The sequence below is a fragment of the Lacerta agilis genome, chromosome Z (assembly GCF_009819535.1).
Source record: "Lacerta agilis isolate rLacAgi1 chromosome Z, rLacAgi1.pri, whole genome shotgun sequence".
NCBI classification, from domain to species: Eukaryota; Metazoa; Chordata; class Lepidosauria; order Squamata; family Lacertidae; genus Lacerta; species Lacerta agilis.
The window spans coordinates 7,548,965-7,566,896 of NC_046331.1; the positions used below are offsets into that span (position 1 = coordinate 7,548,965).

The 17,932-nt window shown below is 47.1% G+C and overlaps 1 protein-coding gene across 1 annotated transcript; it reads right to left on the reverse strand.

Annotated features, from left to right (window-relative positions):
- Positions 1-2,776: 2,776 nt before the first annotated feature.
- On the reverse strand, positions 2,777-9,629 carry LOC117040435 (collagen alpha-2(XI) chain-like). The gene is made up of 4 exons (XM_033138213.1): positions 9,587-9,629; positions 9,140-9,298; positions 5,755-5,950; positions 2,777-3,007 (listed from the first exon to the last, which is right to left on the reverse strand). Exons 1-4 carry the CDS (start codon positions 9,595-9,597, stop codon positions 2,777-2,779), a joined length of 597 nt encoding a protein of 198 aa, XP_032994104.1. The 5' UTR covers positions 9,598-9,629.
- Positions 9,630-17,932: the final 8,303 nt, after the last annotated feature.

A 17,932-nucleotide genomic window follows, 5' to 3' on the forward strand; every position in this document is an offset into this window, starting at 1 on the left:
TGAACAAGGACACATTTCCCCTTACTTTTTTTTTAAGAAATGGCTTCAGGTTCATGGGTGTACCCGGGGGGGGGGCAGGGGGCAGCTGCCCCCCCTAGAAGCAAAAAAATTAATAAAAATTAAATGGTTATCGGCAGCCTAAAAAGAAAAAAAGCTCTCCTAAAAAAGCTCAACTACTGGTCTTTCTCCCCCTCCCAAAATCTCAATAACAATTGAGGTCTTGGCCGACACTATGTGTATGTGTGTGTGTTGCGCCGGCTGATCGTTGCAAGGGAGCTTTGGAAACCGAGTTCCCTTGCATGGTGAGTAGTTCCTTTGCGAGGGCTGAGGATCCCGGGAAACTGAGGTTTTCAGCCATTTGGGGCTTTGTGTTTGAGGGGGAAAGTTTTCCTGTTTTGTGAAGCTGTTTTTGTTTGCTGTTTACATAGTGTGGTCAGTAATCTAAAAACGAACCGAACCCCTAAAAAACGGGGCATTCCTCATCCCCCAAAAAGGTCAACTACTTTGAGCTGAACCCCCAAAAACGGGGGTAGATCACTGCTGAAAGTAAATCACTGTCTCTTGGGAGTTGGCCACCCCTGGTATAAGACATGTAACTAGAATAATTTTTTTAAAAAAATTCAAGCAAATAATTGTAATAACTACCGTAATAAAGCACTGCTATAATTATATATAATTTTCCTAAAAATTTGCTTTCATTCGCCTTTCCGTGCTGAAATGTCACAACCTGAATGACCATGGCTTGCCCCCCCCCCTAGTTTTGATCCTGGGTACGCCCCTGTTCAGGTTGTTGTTGTTTTTTAAATCAACAAAAAGGAAAGGAAGGAGAAAAGCAAAATGGGAATTTTTTTGGGGGGGGGAGTTGTAGCCCAAACAGCAAGTGTTCTGCAATTACTTCACACAGCTGAACATCCTCCAAATCTTGATTCCACGCTGTTAAAGTTTCTAGTCCTCATGGACGAACGCAGAAGTATAATCTCAGGGGCTGAAGGGTCTAAGGATTTTATTATTTTAGCAGAATGTGGGGAAGGGAGGGAAATGGGCAAAGAAGCAAATATATGGAAATTATCAAATTTACTTAATCCACACTGCCACATAAATTATACACTTGCAAAATTCAGCTGTTCACAACACATGCACACACTAGCACACTTCACAGCATCCACAACTTTGCTCGCTTCTCTGAAGTTGCTATTTTTATTCTTATTATCCAGAGCATCCAGAATAACCTCACCCATTATCAGATAAGAAATGCTGCCGTGTCTGGGTCTCCTGTTTTAATAAGGCAAACCAAAGAGTAGAGTCTGGACCCTGTGCAGTTTAGAAAAAGTTGTACCTTTGTGTTGGATTGGTGAACCTCATTGGTTACATTTGGCACCTAATGCAAACAGAGCAGATGCCAGATGAGAAAGAAGCCAATATTTTCATAGCTGGCAAATGTTTTACAGTCACCAGCTGATGACTCGAGCATCACTAAGCAGAAATATATATGGTTTTGGCATGGTTACAATCAACTGCATGCAAAGCATTGCTTACTGTTGCGTTGTGATTCATGAATTATCCCTGCATCAGGAGCATAAGTAGCTGCCTTCTTCTGTATCAGACCGTTGCTCCATCTAGCTCAGTACTGTCTACACTGACTGGCAGTAACACTCCAGGGTTTCCCAATCCTCCCTGGAGATGCTAGGAACTGAACCTGAGATCTTCTGCATGCCAAGCAGATGCTCTGACACTGAGCCACAGCAGCTTTCTAAACTCATTCCAACACAACTCTCTCTCTCTCTTTTTGGTTAAAGGGCGTTTTTTGGCTTTAAATTGGAGGTTTTGTGAATGCTAGTTTTTTGGGAGGTGGGGGTGGGGAACATTCCCACCTTACTTTTTTGCTGCTGCCACAATCAATTTCACTCTCCTCCTATAGCAGCGATCATTGGTTGGCACCATTTCTTTTTCTTCTTCACCTGAGGCTCAAGCATAAGGGCCATTGGTTTCACCGTAACAGGCCAGCTGCATCAGGCCCCCTCAGCCTTCAGCTATCCTTTGGGGGCAGCCGTTCCATCAGACTGCCCCAGAGGGAGAGATATGGAAGCTGAGCTCATTTCGCTAGTTTTGCTGGAGGTCCAGCGCCATCAGGAAACTCCTGTCTCTGAACTGGTAAGCCTCTAGGTAGGGGCTGTCAAATTTTGATTGTATGTTAGCCACTCCGGCTACCTTTTCAGAAGTAAAGTGGGTACAAATGCTCTAAGTAAATAAATAAAGGTGGTTTTAAAACTACCAGAACTCAAAATCAGAAGCTTTTGGGCTTGTGTGCAGCTGTGCCATATGGTGGCCTAGGTGATTTAACATGCTCATGGCATGGACTGACTCCACCCACTCAGAATAGCCTTTTGGATCTAATGGGACATGACAGAGCATTACACTGGCACCAACTCTAGCTGGGTGCCTGGGCCCCCACAATGTGTGTGTGTGTGTGTGTGTGTGTGTGTGTGTGTGTGTGTGTGTGGCTCAGCACCCACACTGCGGGGCTCCGATACGAATTCTAGTTTCTACCAGAAGTCGTGTCGGAGACCTGATGTCTGAGACCCTGCTAAGCCTCTGGTGTGACTTCCAGCAGAAAACCAGAAGTCGCGTCAGAGGTCTTGCGACCTCCAAGGCCCCTCATGGCCTTAGAAGTGATGTCTGAGGCCCTGTCAAGCCTCTGGCACAACCTCCGGTTGGAGAAAACATTTCAACTTGGTGCTAATTGCAACTACACTTGGTGGGAGTTCTTAGGCAGTAATCAAATCATCATTTGCTTTCCTCTTTCCAGCTTCCCACTTCGACCTTTCTTTTCCAACCCTTTACAAAGTTCCACCTGAGTCCAAGCTTGGGGAAACTTCTTCCAGAAGTGGGATCTGCCATGGTGAGCTCTTTTGTCCAGGAGGCTGCCACAGCTGATGTAAGAGGCTTGACACGAACGATCTGCAACTCTAGCATCTCCCATCCAGAAGCTCAGCTGTCCCAGCGCACCCTGGAAAGCAAGGTGGAGTTTGGGAAGGGTTAAAATATAATGAGCACCAAAAGTTTTTGGAATGCAAGTTTTATTACTGTATTATGTACTCATGCTTTGGGTTATAAAACAGTGAATAATAAAAAAGTAACAAGATGGTAGGGGAGTAAAGTTCCAAGACACATGAACTTAAGTCATTGCCTGTTGTTCACCCTTCTAGGTTTCTGAAATGTGGGTGTTAGGAAACTCATCTCAAGAAGGGTACTGCAAAGTGGGGAAAGATTCAAAAAGGACAACCAAAATGATCAAGAGGTTGGGGCAACTTTCTTATGAGGAAGGGTCACAACCAGTGCTTTTTATCTGGGGACACTCAAGGGTACCCAGTACCAGCACTGGTTTTTTCCTAGAAGAAAAGCACTGGTTACAACATTTCGGAGATGTTAAATTAAGAGATAAGGGAAGAAGGGATAAGATAGAGGTGTATACAAATATAGTTGTACCTCGGCTCCCTTGGGAGTCGAATGGTCTGGCTCCCGGACAATCGAAAACCGGAAGTGAGTGTTCCAGTTTTCGAATGTTCTTTTGGAAGCCGAACGTCCAACAGGGCTTCTGTGTTTTCCAATTGGATGCAGGAGCTTCTTGTAGCCAATCAGAAGCTGTGCTTTGGAAGTTGAAGTTGAACAGACTTCTGGAATGGATTCTGTTCGACCTCCGTGGTACCACTGAATGCATGGAGTGGTAAATGTGGATAACACTCTCTCATAGCACTCTCTCATAACACTATTATCACACAGCACAGAGTTAAAACTATGGAGTTCGCTCCAGCAAGAAGCAGTGATGGCCACCAACTTGGATGGATTTAAAAGGAAATTGGACAAATTCACAGGGGTTCAAGCTATCAATGGCTACTGTGTGATAATAGTGTTATGAGAGAGTGTTATCCACATTTACCACTCCATGCATACAGTGGTACCACAGATGTGGATAACACTCTCTCATAACACTATTATCACGCAGCACAGAGTTAAAACTATGGAGGTAGTTAAGAAAGCCCAACAGAGACTCCACTTCCTCAGAGTATTTTGAAAGAACAATGTCAACCAACATTTTAGATGCTGGTAAGAATATATGGGACCCAGGTGGCGCTGTGGGTTAAACCACAGAGCCTAGGGCTTGCTGATCAGAAGGTCGCTGGTTCGAATCCCTGCGACAGGGTGAGCTCCCGTTGCTTGGTCCCTGCTCCTGCCAATCTAGCAGTTCGAAAGCACATCAAAGTGCAAGTAGATAAATAGGTACCGCTCTGGCGGGAAGGTAAATGGCATTTCCGTGTGCTGCTCTGGTTCGCCAGAAGTGGCTTGTCATGCTGGCCACATGATCCGGAAGCTGTACGCCGGCTCCCTCGGCCAGTAATGCAAGATGAACGCTGCAACCCCAGAGTCGGAGACGACTGGAGCTGATGGTCAGGGGCCCCTTTACCTTTACCCTTTTAAAGAATATATATGTGCTTTAAGGGCATAAGAAGTGCCCTGCTAGAATCTACTCTCCCCTCCCTACCTCTCACTCAGGGGGAGTCTCTTCCTTTAAATTCCTAGGAAGGTGGGGAAGGGAGGGAAAACAGGTATTCATTGTATACATATGATTGTGTATCATCTGACTTAGCACAATATATTTGAAATGCACAGAGTTAAGGGACCTCACCAAAGGTAGTTGCATTTTAGCTTCAACATGGTGCTAAAATGCAACGATAGTGGACGCTCGGGTTGCGTTTGCAACCTGCAGAGTTCACAACCCGCAGCACCGTGTCTGTGCACGTGCAGGTCGTGATTTGGCTTTCTGCGCATGCGCGAGCGCCAAAACCCGGAAGTAACCCATCCAGGTACTTCCAGGTTCGGCGCGGTGTGCAACCCTAAAACGCGCAACCTGAAGCATCTGTAACCTGAGGTATGGCTGTACACTTGGAATGCAAGTTTTATTACTGTATTATGTACTCATGTTTTGGGTTATAAAACACAGGGTAAAGAACAGCTTCTATCTGTGGGCTGTTAGGCTACTGAATGGAATGATAACAACAGGGCAATTGACTTTCGGGTTAGGTGGGTGTGCATGAGTAAACGAGGGGAATTAAGACTAAGCGAGCTGAGTAAGGGGTGCTCGTGTAATCTCACTGTATACAAGTTGTACAAGTGACAATGAAGTATTTCAAATTTCAAATCTGGTTGGCCACTTTGAGAACAGGAGTCTGGGCTAGACAAGCACCCATTCCAGCAGCACATATACATTCTTACCAGCATCTGGATAAAAATGGACAGTATGTGTTAGGAAGAACTCATTATGGGCTGAGCTGTAGCTAGGGGGTGGTGAGGTGGGCCCCCACCAGGGCGCAGATGGGGGCCACAAAATCGGCTAAAATACGTCCATAAATATGTCTATAAATAAAAATATTGATTATTGTCTCATAAGGAAAGGTTTCTAATAGAGGGTGAATTGAATGGGTGGAGGGGGGGCTGGAGGAGAGGCGGAAAGAAGAATTAATTTGTCTGTGGCTATGGGGCGCAACCTGGACGGTTCTACCAGGGGCGCAAGATCACCTAGCTCCAGCTCTGATTATGGGAACCGTGGTTGCTAAACAGTTTCCTTGTGCGTTGTAATAGACAGCTTTTCTATTTGGGAACAGAGAAAGCTGCCTTATTCCCTATGAATTTTCATGCATGATAGTAGGCAGTGTCCTGAGAAGAATAATGCAGCTGCAAACCTATGCTGTTCCTCACCTCGAAAGGGACCTCAAAGGGCTCGATGAGACCTCCAATAACCACCAGGCCCTCCGTGGCAACCCCCATGCCAAAGTAACCAGACCAGCCAACGCTCTCCAGCAGGCAGCAGTCCACATACAGAGCCAACCTGTTCAAGGAGATGCTAAGGGCCACTCTGTGCCAGTGTCCATCTGCCAGGGAGGAAACTGGGAACCTGCAAGTGACAGGGCCAGAAAGAGCAATACATGAGTTAGGCAACACACAGCAACAGGGAGTCTGCTGGTAGAGGTGTGACAGATGGCAATGGATGGAAGATGCCCCACTCTGCCTAACACTAGAGCCAGCCCTCAAGACTCTTACCTTCAAAACCCAGCTGCCTCTGAACACAAGGTTGCCTTATAACAAGTCATGTTACTAAGGTATGCTAGAGATTGAAACCGGGACCTTCTGCATGCCAAGCAGAGGCTTGTCACTGAGCTATGGCCCTACCATTGTAGAAAACTCACCCCTAGGAGGCCATGCCCAGCACCCACTCTGATGAAATTTCAGCACTGGAGGATGATCTTTTAAATCTCCCATGCAAGCATATGCTGTGAGTTTCTGAGACCGGGCAATGCATTTTTAGCATTACATATTGTGACTATATATGGACATTAACTCTAAACCACTAGTGGCCAACATGATGCCCCCACAGATGTTGCTGTTCAGCTGCCACCACCCCTGACTATTAGCAGTGCTGGTTGGAGCTGATAGGAGCTGTAATCCAAGATTACCTGGTGGGCACCATGCCAGCTACCCCAGCTCTAAGCACAGGGTTGAGGAACCAGGGGCCACATTTCCTTCTGGGCAACTTACTAGGAGCCACATGCCAGTGGTGGGTGGGACCAGAGGCAAAAGTGGGCAGAGCAGCAATTGTAAATGTTTACCTTCATACAGTAGGCAAGTTTCAGCATGCCCTCACACAACACCCTCTCTGTCCTCCATCAAGGCAACCAAGGGGCATCATCAGAATTCATTGATAAATTCTGGACAGGCAAGAACACTCAGAGAGTGCAAAGCAGGGCTGGTGAGAGGCATGGACTGGACAGACTCCTGAGGTCAGATAGGATGTTCTTGCCTCTGGGTCTGAGGTTCCTTAACTCTGTGCGTTACAAGAACACGGTTGTGCAAGCCTCAGGTTCACGCATGACATATTCCCTTCCAATCTGGACCTCTGACCCCCCCCCCAATTCTTTTGATGCTGGCAATCCAATATATCTCCACTTTCATTGACATCTCCAGATATCTCTACCAATGGTCCAGGAAGGGGCTGGGGAAGCTTGTTCAGTTCAAGGGATGCATTCCCTTGTGAACAATCTTGCAAGGGCCAGGGGGGCATTGGTGAGTAGGGCCAGAGGCAAAAGTGGGTGGAGCAATGGACGTGTACACTAGGATATATTGCAACCACATAAAGTCAGAGGTTTCCAAACAGACATGCAGCATGCCTCTTATACACATATATCTCCAACCCCTATCCATCCATCCAAGCAAGCAAGCAAGCAAGCAAGCAAGCAAGATGCATTGTTAGAGGTCAAGGGCACATTCCAGCCAGGCAAAAGCACTCAAGCAGTTTGTAAGAGTCCCTAATTGTTGGGGTTTCCTTCGGAGGAAAGTTGCCCATGGGGTTGTAGGGTGGATGTCTTTCATGGATATGCCTCTCATATTCAGATTGAGGTGACCTCCCAGGATTGCTTCCCCTTTGGAGAAGGAGAGGAACTTGTTTAGTGTTTTCTGGATGAACTCTAGTTGTTTCAAGTTTGGGGCATATAGAGAGCTAATTGTCAGCTTCATTTTGCCATCTAGTATCCCTTTAGCGGGTGGCACTGTGGGTTAAACCACAGAGCCTAGGGCTTGCCGATCAGACGGTCGGCAGATCGAATCCCCGCAACGGGGTGAGCTCCCGTTGATCAGTCCCTGCTCCTGCGCACCTAGCAGTTCAAAAGCATGTCAAAGTGGAAGTAGATAAATAGGTACCGCTCTGGCGGGAAGGTAAACTGTGTTTCCATGCGCTGCTCTGGTTCACCAGAAGTGGCTTAGTCATGCTGGCCACATGACCCGGAAGCTGTACGCCGGCTCCCTCAGCCAATAAAGCGAGATGAGCGCCACAATCCCAGAATCGTCCGTGACTGGACCTAATGGTCAGGGGTCACTTTACTTTACTTTATCCCTTTAGCAAAAATGAATTTCTCTCTCTTGTCTGTTAGCACTGTTGTGGCTTTGAAGTTCAGGTCTCTACTGAGTATTATGGCTACTCCATGGGCCTTCCCATCTGGGTTGTCCTGACCCTCTCACCTTATATTGTCTATCAAACCTACTAAGTTTTGTTGACATAAAGTGTGATGGGTGGGGGAAGAGGGGGGTTAGAATTAGATTTGGGTTAAAAAGCGGGGGGGGGGGGGGTAGATTACAGAAAATAGCCTATATGTAGTTATATAGGTGTTTATTTGGGGTAACTTGGATCATCTGGCAAGGAAGGCCTTGTTTAAGAACAGGACATCTTCCCTGTCATTTGTGACAGGGAATGGTCAGTGAGATGGTGTTCAGACCTTTTGTGATGCCTGTGTTGGATATGAGGTTTATAAGCAATGTTCTCAATGTTATTAACAGCATTATTGGTTAGTTGGGGTGGGGATATGGGTATTGGAACGATCTGGTGCCAAAATTTTGCTGGTTGTTTGTCTGACTTAAGCCTGTTTGTTGATTATTTTATTGAGGTTGTGGGTATTGTTTTAGTTGGTATGGGTTTCTTCCTTTCTTTGTTTTTCTTTTATTTTACCAGCTTATTTTGTTTGTTTCCTTTTGTGCTGAAGGAAGAGGTGGAGAGGTTGGTGGGGGAGGGATCTATTTTTGTATGTGTGGTTCCTTTTGTGCTATGGGTAGAGTCCTTGGAGCAGGGATTGAGAGTGTGGGTTGTGGGTGGTTGTGGGTGGTTAGGAAGTGGGGAGGGTGATTTTGTGTTGTTTGGGTTGGTTTTGGGGTGGGGGTGGGACTGGGAGATCTCTATGGAGGGGTGGGTGGGGGGATAGTGGTGGTGCTGGCAATATTAATGGCATGGAGGAGGGGGGAATGGGAGGGATCGGGGCTTTTTTCCAGCTGGAACTCACCAGAACTCAGCTCCAGTATCTCTCAGGTGAGTGCCATTGCCATTATAAGAGAACAAGGGAAATGCTCATGGTGAGTTCTGGCACATCTTTTTTCTAGAAAAATAACACTAGGCAAAATTTTAATAGCCCAGAGGTTAGTCTGGAGGAGAACTGCCCCACTGATTCTGCTCCCTGGTCGAAGTTTAGCACAGGTAGGTTTGGCTTTCTGTTTGGGCAACAATGTGACGCAATAATGAAGAAAAATATGGCACTGAACTCACTCATAATGGTGCCCCTTTCTGGCGACAAATACCAAGGTGTGAGGGGTAATCCTGATCTGAAAGAGGATGTTGCTGTGAAGACCAATGATAGTCAAGAGACTGGTGTTCTCCTGCAAAGAGTACCTGAGCATCAGCAACAGACTCAGCTCATCTGCAAAGCTAAGAGAGAAGCACAGCATGAATAACAGAATAGCAGTGTTGAATAGTGGCTAGAGCTTTGTATTTTGACTAGAAAGATTGAATCCCTTACTCAGCTATGAAGCTTACTGGGTAACCTTGGGCTAGTAACTTTCTCTCTCTCTCTTAGCCTAGACTTTCTCGCAGAGTTGTTGTGAGGACAAATTGGGGTGGCCCTTATCCATGTACAGCAGTAGAGTGGTACAGAAATAAGGACGAGTGAATCTGTCAATTTGGTTTCTTATTTTTCCAGTCTTAAGAACTGCTCACCACATTTCCATATCAGTTTGGGGAGTAGGCCTACAGAAGGCTAACTAGAAAGAGGGTGGTACCTTACTATTATGATAATAGGCCCTGCCGTGGTCAGTAGGGTCCACTGCAAAGGGGTTGACACCAAAGGGGTTTTACACTTTGGGGAGCCACAGGGCATGGGTGTCCACTGCTGTCAGCCAGGATACAGAATTGTAGGCCAGATGCTGTGGAAGACAGGCCTGTGAACCTCAGTCATGGTGAGAAACTTCTGGTTGAGCAGCAGTTTAGTTTGGTGGGGTTCCCCCTGAGTGAGAGGCAGGGAGAGGAGAGTAGTTGTGGACTTAAGCATCTTTCTCCTGGTGGTGGGGGATGTGCATGCTATTGGGTCTTAATCTGGCCCTAATCTTCCAGTTGTATGTGGTGGTGGTGTTCAAATATGCCTAGGTGGGCATATAGCAGGGATTGTAAAAATGCTACCCCAATTCCAGTAATTGTGGGATGGGGAAGGTGCAGATAGAATGGAGGCGCTGACTACCATATGGAGCAGAGGCCTAGATGTTTGGTCTCTGTTCCTCATCCCAGTCCTCTCACTCCTCTAGAAGATACTGGTGGTCTATCCACTGATCTCTCTGGTTTGTTGGTGCTGTTACTGAATGCCAGATTAGTTCATAATAAAAACATGCTCATCCATGATCAAATCATGGATGAGAAGGCTGGTCTGGTGTGCGTTATTGAGACCTGGGTGAGTGAGTTGGATGGGCCTAGCCTTACCCAGCTGTGCCCACCAGGGTATGTGGTACAGCACCAGGCTAGATTGGGGAGTCAAGGGGGGGGGTTGTTGCTATTGTCCACAAAAGCATTATCTCCTTGACCAGAAAACCTCTTGATCTTTGGAAAGACTTTGAGTGCCTGCACCTGGTGCTGGGCCACAGAGATGGACTGGAGATGCTGCTGGTTTACTGACCACCCTGTTGCCCAACAGCATTCCTGATTAAGTTGCCTGAGGTAGTCTCTGGAGTATTGCTGGAGGACCACAGGACCACAGACCTGGGTGACTTCAATATTCATGTGGAGGCGGAGACAAAGGTGAAGATGCTGGGCACCTGACACTCACTTCTCCCCAAAGGCTTCTACAGAAGGGATGCTCAGCGTTGCATACTGTCCAACTTCCAAGATCCTGCAGTTAGCATCATCATAGCCATGTGAAAAATTGCCAAAGTCTGTGTTGTGGGAGGCCAGTATGTCCAGCAAGTTCACTTCAACTGTATTGAATGAGAGATGGTGGGAGGGAGAGAGAAAAGAAAATAGGTATTCATTAACATATTCTTTGACTGACTAGAGAAAACCCACTGCAGAAGGAATCAACCATCTAGAACAGGAGAGCAAAGCCTGAGACCCTCTAGATGCTGATGAACTACATCTCCCATCATCTCCCGCAAGCCAGGAGGATGGGCGTTGTAGTACAGCAGCATCTGGAGGGTCCCAGCTTCACCACACCTGTTCCAAAGGGAGTGTATGTATGTGTGCGGGGGAGGGCAGCTAAGCTCTCAATATGAAAGGTGGTGGTGGGGAGGAAAGGTCAGTGCACGACGGCATCAGGTTCAGTTCCTGGCATTTCCAGTTGAAGCAGGCCCCCAGACTGCATGCGGCGCTCGGTGCAATCTGATGTGGTTGTCAGATGCCCTGCAAACCATCAGTTCAGACCTCTGATTTTTTTAATTGATTATATTTCTATGCCACTTTTCATTCAAATGTGGCTTACAAACAGGAAATAACAATAACATAATAGAAAAAAAATACAGTACAAACAATATAGAACAAGTAAAAAACAACAACAAAAGCAATCCATGAAACGCCACCAACAAAACAACTAAAAAATAAGCTAAACAGCGCAATTAGAGCAAAAGTCACATTATAGGAATCACAAAGTACTAGAGCATCCATCATCTATAAAACAACACCATTAACAAGATAGCAACCAAAGAATAATCTCAGCACTGCCGAATGCATACACCCACTCTCCATACCCCCATGACTCATAATCTTCCACTCCATTCAGTTCATTAAAAGACAAATCAGTGGCAGCAACTCCTTTCTGAAGGTTCCTTGGGCTGAAAGTGAGACAGCACAGGTGAAACCAGCCATCCCATGATGACAAATTATCTGTCACATACCCTTCTGGGCAACCACAAGCCAGTAGCGGGTGGGACCAGAGGCAAAAGTGGGAGGAGCAAGGACTGAATTTTACCTCTATGGCAGGCTAGTTTCAACAGATACTCTCACACATCTCTCTCTGCCCAACATCGAGGCAAGCAAGAGGTGTTTTGGAGCTCCAGTACCTACCCAGGGGGGAAAAAACACTCAGGGAGGGGAAGAAGCTGGGATTGTGAGGTGTGTGACCAGGGGAGAGTCTCTAGGGACAGACAGAGAGGCCTGGAGGGCCTCATCCAGTCTTTGGGTCTGACATTCCCTATCCCTGGGCTAGAGCTTCATATGATCTCCCAAGTCAATTGTCTTCAGTCACATTAAGGCTACGTCTCACCTGACTTCTGCAGCAGCTATTGGCAGGTCCATCTGTCTATAGACCAGAATGGCTGGTGCAGACCTACCTTGTCTCCCTGTCACTCTCTGTTTTGGGCCGGAAATTGGACATTCAAGAAGGATCCAAAGCATAGCCAATTTTGCCCCCCCCCCGAGACAAGGCTTCCAACCCCAGAACAGACTGTATGTGGTCTGGTAGTGTACCACCCTAGTTTAAAGCAGTTTTTAGTGTTTTCTCCTGCCACTTACCTTTGCTTGCCCTTCCCATAAACTCCGCCAAGGCCCACATGCTCCCAATGATATGGAAATACCTCCTTCTAGCCAGAGGACTGGGATGACAATGAGCGCACACACTGCTCTGCTGCATCCAAGTCAGCATGAAGATGCTGGATCGTACAGAGCCAAACACACAGTTGGTAGTGTTGGAGGTGGTGCTGGGGACAGACTCTTACACCCTTGCTTGCCTCCAGCACCATCTGCCATCACTTGGGAAGTGTCCAGATCCTGCTTCTCTTAACTCCCACCAAAGATGAGACAAGGAAGTTGTTTCAGGGCAGATGAACAACCCCAGAGCACATTGGGAGCTGTCAGTACGCATCAGTGCACAGCAGGCAGGGTTTTGCCATTCAGTCGGATAATGAGTCAATTGAGCAGAAAGTGGCTCTAATCCAATGCACACAGGGTAGAGTAACTGTTCTGCCTTTGGCCTTCAAGGCAAGCAATGGTTGCTTGGACAGTTAAGATCTCCATGACAGAGACACGGCTTCTACTACTTAGCGCCTCAAGGGTCTTTATACAGCACCATGAGTATAGCTACTGTTGTTGCCAAGGAAGATCATTTCCCCAGGTGATAAATATATGACTCTTTACAGCTCATAATGCTCATCTCAAGGATGTGGAGAGTATAGTGTCCCCAGCAATTTTCTCCAGTGTGGTTTTTATTCTGAGTGGAGGGAATTCCACTCTCCTACATACTACCCAGTCCACAAAATCCTAGTCTTAATGCCAGTATCCCTTGAAAAACTGTTTTCCAGGGTCACATTGCACCCAGTGCAACAGAGCAGTAAACTCCCTACTCCCTAATGTTGAAGCGGCATTAGCAACCTCAGGCCTGGGGGGGGGGCAAATTTGGCCCCCAAGTCTCTCTACCCAGCCCCCAGGACTCTCCCCAAACCAAACCCCCTTCTGCGCCTTCTTTCCCTTGAGTGGTTTTGTCCAGCTGGGATGCATGCTTGAACTCCGATAGTGCCTCTTGCTCGACTGAATGCTCTGCCCATGTTTGTCTCTGCCCCCAATCACCACTGGGATGTGTCCTTCAGAAGCTTGTCCAGAATGGGATGCAGTCTCCAGGCAGAAAAAAGGTTCCCACCCGCCCACTTTATATGGCCAGGTAGAAACTAGCTGGCATCTTGCATCTCCCTACAGCTAGTGCTAGTACTTTGGCCACCTCATGAGAAGCTAGTACTTTGGCCACCTTATGAGAAGAGAAGACTCCCTGGAAAAGACCCTGGTGTTGGGAAAGATGGAGGGCACAAGGAGAAGGGGACAACAGAGGGTGAGATGGTTGGACAGTGTTCTCGAAGCAACTAGCATGAGTTTGGCCAAACTGTGGGAGGCAGTGGAGGACAGGGGTGCCTGGCGTGCTCTGGTCCATGGGGTCACGAAGAGTCGGACACGACTGAACGACTGAACAACAACACAGCTTGTGCATCACCAGGATGCAGTGACTCACTCTATCCAGCTACAGTGAGCAGTGGTTTGTTCTACTGAAATTGGATCTGATGTCCAGAAGTTCCCCTCTCTTCAGTTCAAGCTCCCTAGCCTACTGTACAAATGTAAAATTGCCATTCACTGCTCCACCCACTCTGGCTCCATCTGCCACTAGCACCTGCCCCTTGACATGTTGCCAAGAAGGGAATGTGGCCCTCAGACCATAAATTATTTCCACAAAATAGAAATTCCATCTGAGAAACATGTTCCTTTCAAACTTTTGATCCTTCTGGAAACAGCCCAGATAGACATCCACAGCCCTGATGTTTTGATTATTTTCCTATTGCCAAGTCTCTCTCTCGCTCCACCTTTCCAAATTTACAAACGACACAAAAATTTGGCAGTGCAATCAGTCAAGACTGATTTATGTTGTCTCCAGGGAAGCCTTACCATGTATGGTGGGAATATGCAATGGAGCACAGGAAAGAGGAATTATTCATTATTATTATTTATTGAATTTATATACTGCCCTATACCTGCAGGTCTCAGGATGGTTCACAGCATAAAATCACAATATACAGGTAAAACCACAAAACACATAATCAAAATAAAAACAGCAACAAGCCAATAACCCTCTCCAACACATTTTAAAAGGGCATAGGATGTCAATCAAATCAACCAAAGGCCTAGTTCAGGGGTCGACAAACTTACCAGGCCTCGGGCCGGTTCCTCCAGCGCCGGGGTGGGAGAGCACGCACCCATACGCATGCGTACACACTATTTCCAGCGCACTTCCGGGTCGGTGGAGCACCGGAAATAACTTGTGCGCATGCACAAGCGTAATTTCCGGTGCATTTCTGGGTTGTCAGAGTACCGGAAATAGCTTGTGCATGTGCGCACGGGCATCCTCAGACCTGGAAGTGCACCGGAAATGACGCTTGCGCATGCGCTCAAGCTATTTCCGGTGCTCCGCCAACCTGAAAGTGGGCAGCCGAGCCGGTAAGAACGGGTGGCAGCGGGGGGTGCAGCGGGCTGGATAACTGAGTCCCTCGGGCTGTATCCAGCCCACAGGCCTTAGTTTGGGGAGTCCTGGCCTAGTTAGAAAGGAAAATTTTTGCCTGGTGCCTAAATGTATATAATGAAGGCATCAGGCAAATTTCCCTGGGGGAGAGCATTACAGACCTACTGCAGAGAAGGCCGATTCTCGTGTTCTCACCCTCTGGACCTCTCCAGGAGTTGGAACATGAAGAAGGGCCTCAGAAGATGATCTCATGGAAAGAGGCGGTCCTTGAGGTATTGCGATCCTGAGCCATTTAAGGCTTTATAGGTCAAACCCAGCACTTTGAATTGGATCTGGAAACTAAATGGTAGCCAGTGCAGTCCCACAAGGAACGGTGTAATATGCTCAAACCGTCTTGCTCCAGTGAGCAACCTGGCTGCTGAATTCTGCACTAGCTAAAGTTTCCAAACCATCTGTGTATAACACATTGCAGTAATCCAACCTTGAGGTTACCAGAACACAGACAACAGTAGTTAGGCTATCCCTGTCCAGATAGGGGTGTAGCTGGGCCACCAGCCGAAGCTGATGGAAGGCACTCCGGGCCACTGAGGCCACCTGAGCCTCGAATGACAGCAAAAGATCCAGGAGTACCCCCAAGCTACAAACCTGCTCCTTCAGAGGAAGTGTAACCCCATCAAGAGCTGGAAACCTCCCATCCGTCTGGTCTAGGGAACCACCCACTAACAGTGCCTCAGTCTTATCTGGATTGAGTTTCAGTTTGTTGGCTCTCATCCAGTCCATTACCAAGGCAAGACACCAGTCTAGCACTTCCACTGCCTCACCTGCAGATAATAAGGAGAAATAGAGTTGAGTGTCATCATCATATTGGTGACAATGTACTCCAAACCTCCAGATAACTCTACCCAGTGGTTTCATGTAGATGTTAAACAACACAGGGGATAGGATTGAGTCCTGCAGAACCCCACAGTGCCACCCACCACCTAGCTTGGAGAGTCGCTCCAGAAGGATACCAAGGTCAGTGGTATTAAAAGTCGCTGAGAGATCAAGGAGAATAAACAGGGACATGTTTCCCTTGTCTCTCTCTCGACACAGGTCATCATACAGGGCAACCAAAGCAGTTTCTGTGCCCAAACCAGGCTGAAACTCCGACTGCAATGGATCCAGAAAATGAGTTTCTTCCAAAGGTGCCTGGATTTGGTCTGCAACCACTCACTCCAGAACCTTGCTCAGGAAAGGGAGATTAGCAATTGGCCGGAATGAAATGTCAGGGGGAGAGTAGGTAGGAGGAGGAGGAGGAAGAAGGGGATCCTCAAAAAAGCAAAAGTCACCACAGTCTTGCAGGATGGTTGGAAGCATTGCTGCTCGGGCTGCACACCAAAGCATCTGGTGAAGGAAATGATCCATTACTTGGCTTGGCAGGACTTAACAGATATTTCCCAACTGCAATTACTCCAGATCATCCTCTGGATGAAACAATGTGGTCCTAGTATGCATAGAGGTGTGAATGTAGAAACTGAGTAGCATTAAACAACAGACACTTGCACACTGCCATGAGGCTTCCCAATGTCGCTGAAACTAAATCAAGCCCGGGAGGAAAGGAGCCAGAAGACTGGCTTTGGTTTTGACGCTGACTGAAAACAGAGTTTAGAACAGGGCATATGTGCATTTTCTGTCACCATACAAAATGCAACTGCCAGGAGCAAATATTATGGTGTAAAAGCAAAATAAATTGGGTGGGAAATGGCTGAACAGAACCCCATGCCTTGGGATAGGGAAGAAATCAAATTCAGTTGCCAATTGAAGGAGAACCCACCTAATACACACTGGCTGAAACAATACGCAGAACAAAGCATGGCCATCCTTCAAAATTTGCACATCTCCAAGATTAGAGTTGGAATTTGAAGCCAAACCCACCGAAGTCTGACATCATATGTTGTGACATCATGTTTGGGGCATGGAAAGAGTCACCTGATTGGTGGTGCCTGTAAACCTCTGTTCGAAATTAATGAACTGAGCCCTACCAGAGCTCTTTGGTATGCAGAAAGTGCAGCATACAGCTTGTGAATCTGGTTAGAGAGTAGCATTCAGCTGTCGCAATCACTCAGAGAGAGATGTTGGTGGAGCAGTAGTATGTCACTTGCACAGAAAAGGGGTAATTCGTATATCCCCTCTGCGCTCAAGGTTTTTAATGCCAAAATTATCGCACAATTGCTCTATGGCATTCCAGTCTGGATCCCAGGGTTCACTCAGACAGTAGAACGAGTGCAATCAATCTTCCTCTACAAGATTTTTTCAGTCCCACGATGTGTACCATATGCAGTTTTATGCCTAGAGGGAGCACAACATAAGGTGGAGTCTGTTGCCTGGGTAAGATTTCTCTCATTCTGGCTAAATATCTGCCTTGACTCTGATAGAGACCCCCTCCTCCAGGCAATGTTATTGGACACCTTCCTCCCCTCGGGGTTACAACTCTTCAAAAGGAAGGTTCAACAACTGGGGCTATCAGTTGAATTTCTGCGCTCAATGCCCTTACTATCTGCTAAGGCCACAATAAAAACTAGGTTGTGGGACATTGAGCGCCAAGAACTCATAGAGGCAGCAGACAAAACATGTTCCCCTCTCTATTTTCATCTTCCGTGGGCACACGAAACAAATTGTAATTATCTTGTTTTTCTTCTGTACCCCCCAGAAAGAAGGGCTTTTTCGTTGGCCAGGTTCAACGCAAATCCATCGAACCTCCTATGGGGAAGGTTTTCAGGCAGGGTGGAGGACGAGAGGATTTGTCCATGCGGTGACCATCAGGTGGAAAGCCTCGTTCACATGGTTTTCCACTGCAAACTTTACGTCGATCTCCGCCACCAATTCCTGGACCAGCTCTGTATCCCTAAAAGGAGACCAGAGCGGGAAGTATTGCATTTCCTACTAAAGGGAACTGACCAGGAGCTTACCAAACTGGTAGCTAAATACCTACATCTGCTCTTTTTTCGTCGTAATGCTCTGCAGTCGTCTGAGTTATCAGGAGTCCCAGAGATGTGATCGTGGACAGTGGAGTCTTGTCTCTTTCCTCTTCTAATACAGTTTGCCCCACTGTG